The sequence below is a fragment of the Pinus tabuliformis genome, chromosome 7, assembly GCF_031772625.1.
Source record: "Pinus tabuliformis cultivar Carrire ecotype Pingquan chromosome 7, CPIR1, whole genome shotgun sequence".
Classification (NCBI taxonomy): domain Eukaryota; kingdom Viridiplantae; phylum Streptophyta; class Pinopsida; order Pinales; family Pinaceae; genus Pinus; species Pinus tabuliformis.
In genome coordinates this window covers 440,306,468-440,319,776 of record NC_142293.1, presented here as the reverse complement: position 1 = coordinate 440,319,776, position 13,309 = coordinate 440,306,468, and the positions used below count along the sequence as shown (strand labels likewise).

General features: G+C 38.4%; 1 protein-coding gene across 1 annotated transcript in view; it reads left to right on the top strand.

The window, feature by feature from the left end:
- LOC149247863 (metal ion-binding protein) overlaps positions 1 to 13,309 on the top strand; it is a 359,567-nt gene that overhangs the window by 52,815 nt on the left and 293,443 nt on the right. Inside the window, exons 4-5 of the mRNA XM_089458307.1 lie at positions 13,028 to 13,098; positions 13,203 to 13,302. Coding sequence (XP_089314433.1) covers positions 13,028 to 13,098; positions 13,203 to 13,302 — 171 coding nt within the window. The remainder of the gene's footprint in view (positions 1 to 13,027; positions 13,099 to 13,202; positions 13,303 to 13,309) is intronic.

Genomic DNA, 13,309 nt, shown 5'->3' with positions numbered 1-13,309 from the left:
GGGTGCCAAGAGTTGAAGTGTGAGGGCCGGGGGTTTGAGGGCCTGATCTAAGATTGGAAATGGATGCCGAGGCTTGAAGGATGAAGGCCTAGGACCTCAAGATACTTGACCAAGTGAATAAAGATTAAAAGGGCCTAGGGTAGATTCATCACATCACATAACAATCATTCTCAAGAAGATTACTAACCTAAGGAGCAACTACACTCATAAGGTTATGGTTTTGTTGAAAGGATTCTGCCTTAGGAAGAAGGTTAAGTGTTGTCTGCCATGCGGAGGAGGGTGTCCTTTTAAAATCGTGTGTGCTTGATTAGGCTGCCATCGTGTTTGTGGAGGAGGACTAAAGATGAGTTGTTTCGCTCTGTGGGAGAGGCCTGGAGCCCTAAGTTTGTGTGCAAAAGGAAGGCCTAAGGATTGTTATGTTACAAAGAAGAGGGATGACCTCCCTCAAGACCCACCACAGTAAAGAAGAGGGCTTCAAGATGAGTTTAGAAGGGCTACGGGCTAATTTGGAGGGCCATAGACCAAAGAGGAAGGCCACAGGCCGAGTTTGGGAGGACAACAAGAGGTTTGTTGGAGTGCTGAGAGGCCTTGGTGGTCTGGTAGGGAAGGTTGAGGAGGATCAAACTTGTAGAAAGGCCACCAAGGGATGCACAAAGCTGTCACTTGAGGATAAGGGTTGCTGAGCTGTCAAATTAAATACTGTCCTTCAAGTTGGATTGGACAATGGTATTAAAGAGTTGAGTTGCCATACAATGGTTTGGAAGAGGCTAACCCATTGTGAGGTGTTGGTTGTTCAAAGAGCTAGTATATAGTGATTTGAAGGAGGTCAAGTCACTGTGAGATTGGTGGTATATTAAGGCCTAATGTACAGTGACTTTGTGGAAGACAAGCCATTGTGTTGTAGACCTTGTTTTGAGCCTATGATTAGTGGCTTTGGAGCAACTTAGTCATTGTGTGAAGGCAGATTTGTGGAGCTGCTTGTGCATGTGTTTTTGAGGAGAAAAACACTTGTGAGCAACTTGATGTGTAGAGGTATTGGAGGAGGAGTAACTCCGTGAGTATAGGTGTTAAAAGACCTGCTAGGTGTTCAAGACAAGTGCATTGAAAGGGCTATGGTCAAGCGCTTCTTCAACAAGTAAGTCAAGTCTGTTTTTGTTCTTTTGCAGATTGAGAATCAAAAGTTGTTGACCTTAAGACCTAGTTTTCCTTGTATCGGGGCTAATTGTAAGGGCCATGATACGTGGTACGGGAGCCCTATGTTTGTTGTATTAAAGTTGTAATATAAACAAGTTTTGGGTTTGCAAAAATATTGTGTACTTTGTTGATTCACAGCTATACATTTCCGCTGTGTAAAGTGCTTGAAGTTGTGGGTATTTCAGTGTTTTTGTGATCGTGTTTTAGACATAGATCTGATTCTAGGGTACTAGGAGAAAAATCAACAAAAGGATCTCGTGATCCCTCACATAATAAGGAAGGGCACAACACACAAAATGCGGACAACCTTGAGTGGTTTATACAAGAGCGCTAACGAGAATAGGGAGATGGTGCTGTGAAAGAAGCTAAATAATATTCACATGAACAAACTTGAGACTATGACCTGATATCTCACCAGAATTCAACAAGTTCATGATAAGCTATCAATTGTGGGAGAAGTTGTGAATGATTATGAGCTTGTAAAAGTAGCTCTGAAAGGTTGTGCTAAGCAATTGACCACCTTTGTGGAGGGGATCCTTACGAGACATTAGGTTCTAGATTAGAGCTAATTGTGGGATGACTTTATCCAAAAGGAATTTTTTGGAAAGATCTATCACTTGTGGACAACGTAAGGGTGGAGATGTGGAGGACCTTGCTCTTGCTGGGCAAGTAAAGAAGGGCAAGGGAAAAGCCAAGCAAAACTAGGGTGGAGGAGGAACTTCACAAGGTAAGAAGGAGAAGGACATGAGAAAAGTTGAGCGTTTTGCATGTCATAAGTTCGATCACTATGCCAGATAGGGGAAAACTTCTACAGTAGCAACAACGTAGATGGATGAGCTTTCTGAGAAGTTTGAGGAGTTTTCCTTGGTCTCTTGCTTTTTTGGCACCATATCTCATGGTGTGTGGTTTGTGGAGAGTGGAGCTTCTCGTCATATGACGAGATCTCGAAACCTCTTTACTAGATTTTCTAAGGAGCAACAAGATCTCCATGTAGAGCTTGGAGATAATGCGAGATATGCATTAAAGAAGGGGTTTGGTAGCATACAATTTTAGCTAGACTCTGGGTGTCCTATGGAAGTTAAGGAGGTGTTATATGTACCAGGGTTGGAGAAGAGCTTGCTCACTGTGTCGACCATTGTGGATAGAGGACTTGATGTCTACTTCACAAGTGATGAGGTGTCTGTGAGGCCAAGAAGAGTTGATCCCAATGTGAGGCGCTTGACAGGTAGCAGGGAGAGTAATCTATGTTTGGTTAGAGAACAACCTGTGAAGGCCCTGGTGCATTACAATGACAACTAGAGTGAGCTTAGGTGTAGGAGGAAAAGAGATTTACACTATAGGCTTTATCACTGTTGAGGGAAATGATCACTAGTTTTCCAGAGCTTGGGGTGGAGCATGAGGGTGTGACTGTGTTAACACATTCGTTGATTTTCAAGGTAAAAATTCGAAATTCGCTGAATTTTAAGGAGAGCCAAATTAATTTAGCACAAATTTGTTGAGCTAATGTTTAGGCATAATACATAAATTTGTCGTGAAATACAATTCTATCATGCTATTTTGAGTTTTTGATTTCTATTATGCATTTGGTTACATATATTTTTAAAATTTTAAATTTCTTAGTATGTCGAATTTAATGCCAAATTTTATTCCAAAAATTTTCACAGTCGAATTTTTATCAAACTTCAAAGTCATCAAACTCGAATTTGATTTCAAACTAGCTGACATAGGGTGTGTGTAAAGGTTGTGAATTGGCAAGCGTGCCAAGGCAACCTTGCCTTATAGTGAGACCAAGTTCAAGGGAGTGTTGGACTTGGTGCATTTGAATGTATGTGGTCCCATGTTAGTGGAGTTGATCACAAGGTTCAATTACTTTGTGACCTTCGTTGATGACTATTCTAGGAGGACATGGATCTACTTTTCGAAGACCAAGGATGAGGTCTTTAGTCATTTCCAAGAATTTAAAGCTCTTGCGGAGAAACATATTGGGAAGAAGATCAAAGTGATGAGATTGGATAATGGGGGTGAGTATGCCTCCAACGAGTTCAAGGGTTTCTGTAGGGAGGCAAGAATCAAGAGAGAATTCATAGTGCCTTACAACCCTCAACAAATTGTGGTTGCAGAAAGGAAGAACATGACCACAGTTGGAGTAGCGGAGGCAATGATCCATGATCAAGACTTTCATGTGTTCTTGTGGGCAAAGGCTTGCAATACCACTCTTTACTTGCAGAACAAGAATCCTTACATGGTAGCGGAGGGCAAGACTCATGAGGAGGCTTTTATAGGAGTGATACCAGAGGTGAGCCACCTTATTATATTTGGTGGTCCAGTTTTTCTTCCATATTTCTTCAGAGAAGAGGACTAAACTGGAGACCCTTCTGAGAGAGGATTCTTTGTGGGCTATAGTGAGGTCTCAAAGGCCTATAGGGCCTCCATTCCAAGACAGAGGAGAGTCATTGTAAGTCGCAATGTTAGATTCGAGGAAGGAAGGACCTTTACTTGGTCTCATGATATTGAGCCAGTAGTGGTAGAGGAGCAGGGGCAAGATGCTTTGAAGGTTGAGTTGGGTCCAGTAACACTAACAGTAGGGACACAACCTTCAGTTGAGGAGCAAGATGTACTTTTAGCTTCACTAGGAGGAGGCTGAGATGAGTTGAGTAGACATTGAGAGATGCAGAGGAGCATTTGGAGGCTCCTAGTAGGATGTTTTGATATATTAGACCATCAAGTAGATTTTCTAGCTACATGGCCTTGAAAGTTGATGAGCAACATTAGTGATTCTGAGCCTTCTACTTTTGAGGAGGCAACAAAACAACAAGTTTGGAGGGATGCCATGGTGGTGTACAATTTCATCACGAGGAAAAATGTGTGGGACATAGTGTCGAGGCCTAAGGGGAAGTTAGTGGTCACTTCTTGATGGATCTATAAGATAAAGCATGCAATAGATGGCAACATCCAGAAGTACAAGGCGAGGTTCGTGGTGAGAGGGTTCTCCCAGAAGGAGGCAGTGGAATACAAGGAGACCTTTGCACCTGTCTCTAGATATGCATCTATCAGGGCGATCAATTTATTGCTTCAAAGATGGGGTGGAGGATAGATGGATGTGAAGACTGCCTTCCTCAATGCGCTGATTGAGGAAGAGGTGTATATTGAGTAGCCTCAGGGATTTGAGGTGCATGGGAGGGAGTCTTATGTGTATAGATTGAAGAAGGATCTTTACAGACTTAAGCAGGGGTTGCACACATGATACTCTAGGATCGATGGGTATCTTCATGGATTGGGTTTCCCCAAGAGAGAGGCAGACTCAAACTTGTACTATGTGCTTGTTGAGGGTGAGCCACTCATCTTAGTCCTCTATGTTGGCAATCTCTTTTTGATAGGATTGGAGTGGCTCATTGAGATGTGCAAGGAAGACCTTGCATTGGAGATCGAGATGAAGGACATTGGGCTTATACACTACCTTTTGAGATTGGAGGTGTGGTGACAACCATGAGAGATTTTCCTTGGGTAGGGCAAGTATGCAGTTGAGATATTGAGGATATTCAGGATGGAGGATTACAGACCTAGGTCTACACCCATGATCACCAATTTGAGGAAGATTGATGCTTCTGAGATTGAGTTGGTGGATCCCACTTTGTATATGAAGTTATTTGGAATGTATCTGGTCAACACTATGCTGGATATTTGATTTGAATTGAACACACAGCCAATTTATGGTGGAATTGAGGTCGGCTTATTGGGTGGCAGCGAAGCATGTGTTGAGGTACCTTTGTGGTATGAATCACGATAGACTTCAGACCGAGATATGTTAGAGTTCGTGGAGTATATCTGCAGGGGTATACAATTTTGATTGGGTGAGCAGCACTGGGGATAGGAAATCCACTTCCGGATGTTGTTTTAGCTTGGGTTCAGCGATGATTTCATGGTTCAAGAGAAGCAACAGTCAATGGCAGTTAGCTTAGCAGAGGCAGAGTACATGGTAGTGAGTTTGGTGAGTTGTGAAGCCATTTGGCTTTGCAAGAGGCTCATAGTGTTGTTTGATCTTGAGATGGGGCCTACCGTGATCCAATGTGATAATCAAAGCTGCATCAAGTTTTCAGAGAATCCAATGTTTCATGATAAGTCCATGCACATAGAGATTATGTACCACTTCATTAGAGACATGGTCCAAAGAGCTGCTGTGAGTTGCAGTACATACCCATAGGGGTGCAGGTTGCAGATATTCTCACGAAGCCTCTAGTGAAGGGGAAATGTGTGTTTTATAGGGACAAGCTGGTGGTGGTGGATAATCCCTTATTGGCTAGGAGGGAGTGTTGAATTATGTAGATGCGGAAGGTCTTCTAGTTTGGTGTTTTAGCTGGAAGACCTTGACTTGCTTCTTTTAGGGGCTTGCATGAGACATGCAAACTATTTATGGCCCCTTTCTTATTATTAGGAAAAGCAGGCTTAAGTCTCATAAAACATAAGCTACTTTATTTAAGTAACTTAATTTTTAAAAACTTCGACAATAATCTGTCATTGATCTAGGCCTAACGAAGTTATAAATTGAGCCTAATGAAGAGGTTAAGACAAATTTTCAGTTGAGCGCTTGAGTGAGTTGCCCAAGAGATAGGCTCGAGTCTCGACATGACCATGGAGGAAAGAGAAATTTGCTGAGGGAATTTCAGGAGAGAAGAAGAGGGTCGAGCTGAAGAAAAAGGAGGGCCAAGACAGCAGGAAGAGGCGCGTTTCTGTCCACACGTGCAGCATCAGGGGACGCAGCTCACACGTGGGAGTTCACACATGCTGCAGCAGGTTGTGTAGCGTACAATGTACAGCAGGCCAAGATTTCTTGGAGGTTGCTTTTCTCAGCAGCTAATTTTTTCTGAGGCTAATTTTTCATTGGGAGCCATGTCACAGGTTTCCCTTGAGGCAGTTAATTTCTCTGTAATTTTTTTTCTGGGGTCTGACTCATAATTTTTCTGAATATAAAAAGTTAGAGGAGAATTTTTTGATTGAATTTGTGCTGTTACAGTCATTGATTTCTCGTGTTATTTCCACTCCAAATTCTCTGGGTTAATTATCAGCATGTTTATTTCCAGCAGTTAAAAAAATTCCGGGTATTGCATAATTGTTGAGATATAAATAAATCAGGGCTGGTAAGAGATAATTCTGACATTTATTGGTCTCTCTTATTTGGTTGTTTTTCTTTCCTTTTAATGTTGCCATCTCCATCTGCATGTGTGCTCTCTTGCTTTACTTCACAATATGTATCCCTTGCTGTTTGTTGTTGCCTGAAGTGTACACCTAAGGCGCAATGCTCAGAGTAGGGGCTGTCACTCTAATCCTACTCACTCCATTTAGACTCTCTCCTAGCTAAGTCAAGGGGGTAGTCCCTAAGGATGAATGATAATGGGAAACTTGTTGAAGCAACAAGTCTAGGAGATCTAGAGGCAAGGCAATCACTTCTCTAAATAGCTTGAATTAAGTTTAGAAGGCAAGTTAAGCGAAAATATGTTCAATTAGATCCAAATGACATTTAAGATGAGACAACAAGAGACCAATGCCTTTAAATGACAATGCCAAGAAGATTAAGGAACTTGCTCAATGATGAGAGATGCTTCAAGCTACAAGTTAAGTACTGTTGCAAGGAAGGATTAGTGATGTAATGCAAATGATGTAGATGAATTATCTCACTGAGGTAACTTCAATGCTCCAGAAGATTCAATATAACAATTTAAGATGAACAGTTAGGCACAATTTTCCACTTTATGTTTCAATTGGATAATATGAGTGATTAGGATAATGATTCAAGTGATCCAATGTATTTAATAAGGTGCTTGTTTTAGCTCCTCTATACTTGTGTTCTGCAACAATTAGGACTAAGAAGAACTTTTGATGTGCTACGATCACACTAAAATATGAGATCAACAACGATACTTCAATAGAATGATGATAACAATTGCACCTTATTCAAGATTATGAATCAAATTAGAGCCTTCAAATAGCACAATGTAAGCCAATTTAACTTAGATCAGTAAATTATGTTGAAGCGAAATAAGACCGATTACCAATTAGAAACAGCAGAGGCTACGATTAATGGAATAATTAGAGATTTTTTGAAATAAACGCTTAATGTTTTAATTGGAATGATTAAAAAAATTGTTAAGTTCACTTATATGTATGACAATTAGAACAAGTGAAACCCCAAGTGATGCAAAACAACTAAGAGATGAATGATATCATAGCAGTGATTTGTTATGCAATGAGATCCTCAAGGTTCTGCTGTCAAAAAAATTTAAACTGCTGAAACTACAAACTTCAGAGATCAGCTCACTATAACAATTCATCAGTCACGAGAGATCATAAAAAAGGAAATGCCATCATCAAATGCCACAATAATGCATATAATAATAATAAAAAACTGTCAGCAAGCCTCAGAGGTAGAAGGAAAGCACCAGACTTAAGGAGTCCTACAGTCAAATAAATCAGTCCAAAAATAACCCACAGTCAAGAAAGATCAGTCACCAGATAGCTTGCTGTTGTGTAAGAGAAATGTTCTAATAGTTATAAGACTTCTGTGTTTTATTGTGTGGATAATTTTAATTGTTTTTAAGCCCTTATTACCAAACCCTCTTCTGTTGTTAACCTCTGCATATACCGCTTCAGATCTGAGTGATGTATGGCTTAGATATGGAGATAATCTTCACTCTCAACTTCTCCCTTAATGATCTCTCTTGCAGCAGAGGAATAGTTTGAAAAAAGGCTTTCGGTCTTCAATATGTAGTGATCTCCAACTGTTTGATTTGTACGAAGTTTACACCAATGAGATTAAGCCTTTTCAAACCAGTGTCAAACTTTTGGAAGCTTGCTAGTAAAATTTCTTCAGGATCCCTCGCAGGCTTGCAGCAACCTTCGAGGAAAGATGTGTGACAGTGAAATATGAAAGGACTAGATCCTAGCCATGAACAGTGATTCTCAATCCTCAAGAATGAGACTTTCCGCCCCCAGTTACTTAGAAATAAACAGCATCAAAAAATCTCTGCGGCCATGATCCAAGAGCAGAGGCAAGAAATTTACCAAGAAAAAAGAAGAAATCCCTTCTCAAAGATCTTGGGATCTCACTTTAATTAAATAAGTGGCAAGGGTTCAAGGCCTGAAGGTTTACGGCCTTCTTGAAATAATTCTTCAAATCCCCACAATGTGTTAGTCTTTGCAAATAAAATCAGGGCTACACGAATTATATATAAAAAAACCTATGGACATAACGATGCTGAGAAATCTATTCACATCATTTACATAGTTCAAAAGACAAATGTCATTTTAAAATAAAGTATTTACAAATTAAAAATATATTTTTTCAAATATTCTTATTTACAAAATAAAAATGAAGTGTTTCAAATTTTATCTATTTACAAAGATTTACAAAAAAATTTGTAATATATTTGAAAATATTTAAAATATATATATTTTTACAAAGTAAAAAAAAATTAAATATTTCTAAATAAATTTCACAAATATTAACAAATGTAACTTACAAATTGAATCTATGAGTATGAAGACACCTCTGCCCATAGATTAGATAGACTAGCTCTAATTAGCAGATCTATTTGTTAAATCCATAATAGATAAAAATAGATGAGCGTAATAATCTAAATGGGTGAGCAATGGCCAAGATCTCTGCAAAACCAATCGTTAGATAAGCCTTGAAATTTAACAAAGTGGGCTCTTAAGCTTTCTTGTCTTGGGAGTTGGCTGGTCCAATCGAAGACTTCCCCTCACGCCCAAGATCTGAATCCCTAAAATCTATACACACTTAAGATCAAGTTATTAGATCAATAGGGGCTATATAGACACTATAGCCCTCAATATCTAGAGATACCTGCTAGATCAATCATGTTAGAATGCTTTCTCTAAACCCAGTAGCTAACGCAAGATACCTAAGCAAATAGCTAATCCAATCAATGGTTAAGAAAAAATAACTTGTAAAATATTATTTAGTAGAGCATTAAGAACATGATCCAAAAATAATTAACTGTAAGAAGCAGAAGAGGAACACCACCATGAATAAACCCCAAAGTCTTCTTTATTATTTCCAGAAAAATATTACAACAGCGGAGTTTGACTCAATGCTTGTTTTCAAAATTTTGGTAATTTGAGAAGTAACTGACTTGTAATTTATAGATAAATCCTCCAAGTGGAAAATAAAGGCTAGTTGGCTTGATCCCCATCAAAATAATGTTGACCATTGATGAATATTTGATAATCTTTTAATTTTCACCGTTGAAAATCTTTATTTTTTCGAATTTCTCATTTAATCCATTTTTTTATTAGCTCAAAAGTAATTATTTTGAGCTAATTTCCTCACAAAATTGACTTTGATTAACCACCAAGCGCCAATGGTCCAATTTTTCTTGAAATTTCCAATATTCCCTGGGTTTGGGACCTCCAAATATTAATAGCTTTGATACCCACGAATTTTTCCACTTGGAGAATTTAATTTCTCCAGGATTTTAATTTTGACTCTAATTAATTAAATTTCTGGCTTAGGATTTTAATTTATTTATGCTGGAAAATTTAATTAATTGACACTTAAGGGAATTAATAATTTTTTCCACCCTCTAATATCTTAGCCATGGTATCTAAATATGAGGAAATATGCACCAAAATATTTTTTACATCAATATAATACAATTTCAACCCTCAAAGGGGGAACACCTGTTTGTTATAGACCCTCAATAGATTACCCAATTTTGCAACTCAATATGATCTAGTAGACCAAGTGATTTGTAATAAAATAATTTAGCGAAGTAGCTTAAATTATTCCCAAATCACTTTTATAAAAGACTCTACTAAAACACTAGGACTTATCTAAGACCTTGAAATTCCACCCTAGCTTTGGTGTGAGGTTGGAGGGAAAAGCTCTGCCGATCATCTGTGTTTAGAAACACAAATGAATCAGTGAGAGGAGAAACCTCCTAGGTTGAAATTTCTCGCCAAAATAATAGGCTTACCTAGGTTGTTACATACATATATGGTCTTACTAGCATCATTTATATTAAAATTATGCAGAATGGGAACTTTGACAAGCTAATGACTGATCATGATGAATCCAGGAAAATATGAATGCTCGAACATGATGGAATTCCTTTGCGAAAAAATGTACCGCTATAGGGTAGTTGACACGGAGTGGTCAACATTGTTCATTCCTTCAAACCTCTGCTTTATGTCAGAATATGCCCAATGGTTTGATGATTTCATGGCTTTCAACTTTCTATTGATCTTCTTCTTCTTTCCTCCTAATAATGACTTGAATCTTAGTTGCGCATCTGTGTGCTTCCGCTTTGGCTTTTGTCTTTTAGAAGCCATGTAAAAAGTTTTACATAGCAGCCATTTCAACAACACAACATATTAGAAGAGAAAAAAACAAATGCTTCAAAATGGATAAATTAGTTGAATTCAACCTATTCCTCTCCCTAGTTTACTCTCTAATTGAGCATTCATTCACATAGCTTATTCATTATTTTCATAGGTAAATTTGCCATTGTTATAAAGTATTGTATTGCTGCAATTTGGTGATTTAATACCTTATTTTATAGCAACCTTGAGTATTTTCTTGGTTTGGTGTGTTCGAAAAGCCTATTTTAGACTCTTTATGTCAACCATAGCCATTAGATTGTTCCACAACTCCCTTAAACATAAATTTGGAATTTATTTGATCCACCTCAAACTCTAATTTGCTATATCTTTACCCATTGGATTTACATTGTAGGATACTCAGGGGGCACATAACTTAAAGTTCTTGGGTTACTTGATCCTTTTGCCCTACTAGGGAAGCCTCCTTTGTGTTGGATTATGTCCTTACCTCAAGAGAGCGGAGTAGTTACTGAAGTGACAGTGGTGACACTCCCAAGTGTTGCACGTTGTCTAGATTGCCTAGTGAGTTTTTGCACTAGGTGCTAGATTTTGCTATAACAGGACACATTTAGCTTGAACAAAAAAAGAGGTGAATCAATGGAGTAACCTAAAGATATCATAGTATAAACACATCCATTAGCTCATCCTTATAGCATATTTTGCTTGAAAAGTTCATATCCTCCTAAGGACAATAGAATTTTTCCAACGAACCTTGAAACTTGTCCTGTACATCTCAATAAGTGGTCGAAGTGAACTAACTAGCATAGTGAAGCCCCTTTAGTTTTCAATTATTATCAAAACTATAAACAGTGTCCTTATGATGACACCAAGCTTGCTTCATTGGATCATTGATCACAGAACTCGAGCTTCTAGAACAAGCATTATCCCTCACCACTCTATTGACATCCTCTCCAACAATTTTCTCGGTAGTTGGAAGAGAAAAAACCATCCAATCCCAAAGTCTACCATGCTTTGATTTGAGGTTAGGAGAATAAACAACATAGAGTCCTACCATTTGGACTTGGACCTAAAGAGTTACGAAACGTATGTTTTAAAACTACGTCGATTTGACTCAAAATCAACTTGGTTGACTGAGCCATACCCTTGCTTGGACTGACTAGGTCAATTATCTAGTTCGGCGGCTAGTCTGTTACCAACCAACCGAGTTGGTCACCGATTTAGCCGGTTTGGTAATGGACTGGCTGGACCGATCGAGCTCGACTTAAATCAGCTGGTATCAGTGACAAGGAAAAAATGCGGGTTGGGTAGACTTGAAATCACATTTTTTTCTGTATAAACTATTTCCTAGCCTCTCTACCCCTCTCCCACGCCTATAAAGGTGACCCAACCCCTCGTATTTCCTCATAGCTATCTCATTGCATTTGTGTGAGCATTTGTGAGGAGTTTGTGAGCAGTTGGAGTTGGTCTTTGGAGCAGCATTGAGGAGGTTCTTGGGTGATCTTTGTAGCAACATTGAGGAGTTGTTTTTTGGAGTAGCATTTTCCATTGAGGAGTTGGTTTTTGGAGCATCATTGGTTATGTGTTTTTGTTCTAATCTCTATCTATTACATGTATTGGACAATGCATTGGGTGCCATTTTGGTATAATAGATGTATTCATGAACATACTTTGATCATATGTTGTCTTCTATCTATTATTCTAATGCTTTGAGTTTGGAAACATGAATGAAAATTTTTAAAAATATGTTTTTCATAAAAAATAAATATTTAATGTATTTTTTTACGAAGACCGAGTCATTGAAATCAACTAGGCTGAGTTGATACTTAATTGGAGTTCGAGTCGGAGTCAACCCTCGGCCTGTTCCGAGTCCGAGTTTTAAAACTATGACACGAACACATTGATCCTAAGGGTCTGAACTAGACGTTACCATAAGTATATAGTATTATTATTATTAATAATATTGTGAACCATTAATGTAGACTAATTATTATCATTTTTTTCATTTGCAAGAAACTTCTTCACATGGATGTTGCACTTTTGACCATGTTTCTAGATGCATGTGTGGCGGGCATTTGTAGATCTATTATTGTAGAAAGGAAGTGCGATAATACTTATTGCTTACATATTTTATAGCCCTAACAGCCTGTTTTACAACAGCTGTGTCTAATTTTGTAACTTCTTTTTCTGTGTCTCTCACTAAAGATGATTGTGAATTCAAGTAGTTCATTTACTAACTGAAAGCTCTCTAAATCGAAGAGCCTATTATTTGTTTGAAATGCTTAGGGGCATAAGGTGGCTCACTTTGTTTCCTTAGCTGTAAAATCTTCAAGTAGAATTATGATTTTAAACCTTTTTCCATAATCATTACAATGAATTTTAAGTTTGAATGGCATGGCGTTAATTGTATTTATGGTTATTTGGTTTTGGGACTCACCTGCCTATTTTGGCAAATTTAACTAGTACATTATTTTGCCATCAGGGAATCAATAGAGTTAGAGTTGAGGAAATGGAAGCTCGCTTGAAAGAGGACATACTGGGTGAAGCTGCACGGTAGATCCCTTTTGAATGATAGTGCCAATTTTCTAAGGTTTTTATGTGAATTTTGAAATACATCGGATTTTTGCTGAGAATTATCCATGGTTTCTTTTGGACAGTTATGCAAACAAAATTCTTGTCACGGATGAGTTGCCAGATGGTCAAATGGTAGACCAGTGGGAACCAATCAGTGAAGACTCAGTACAGACACCTTTGGAGGTACATT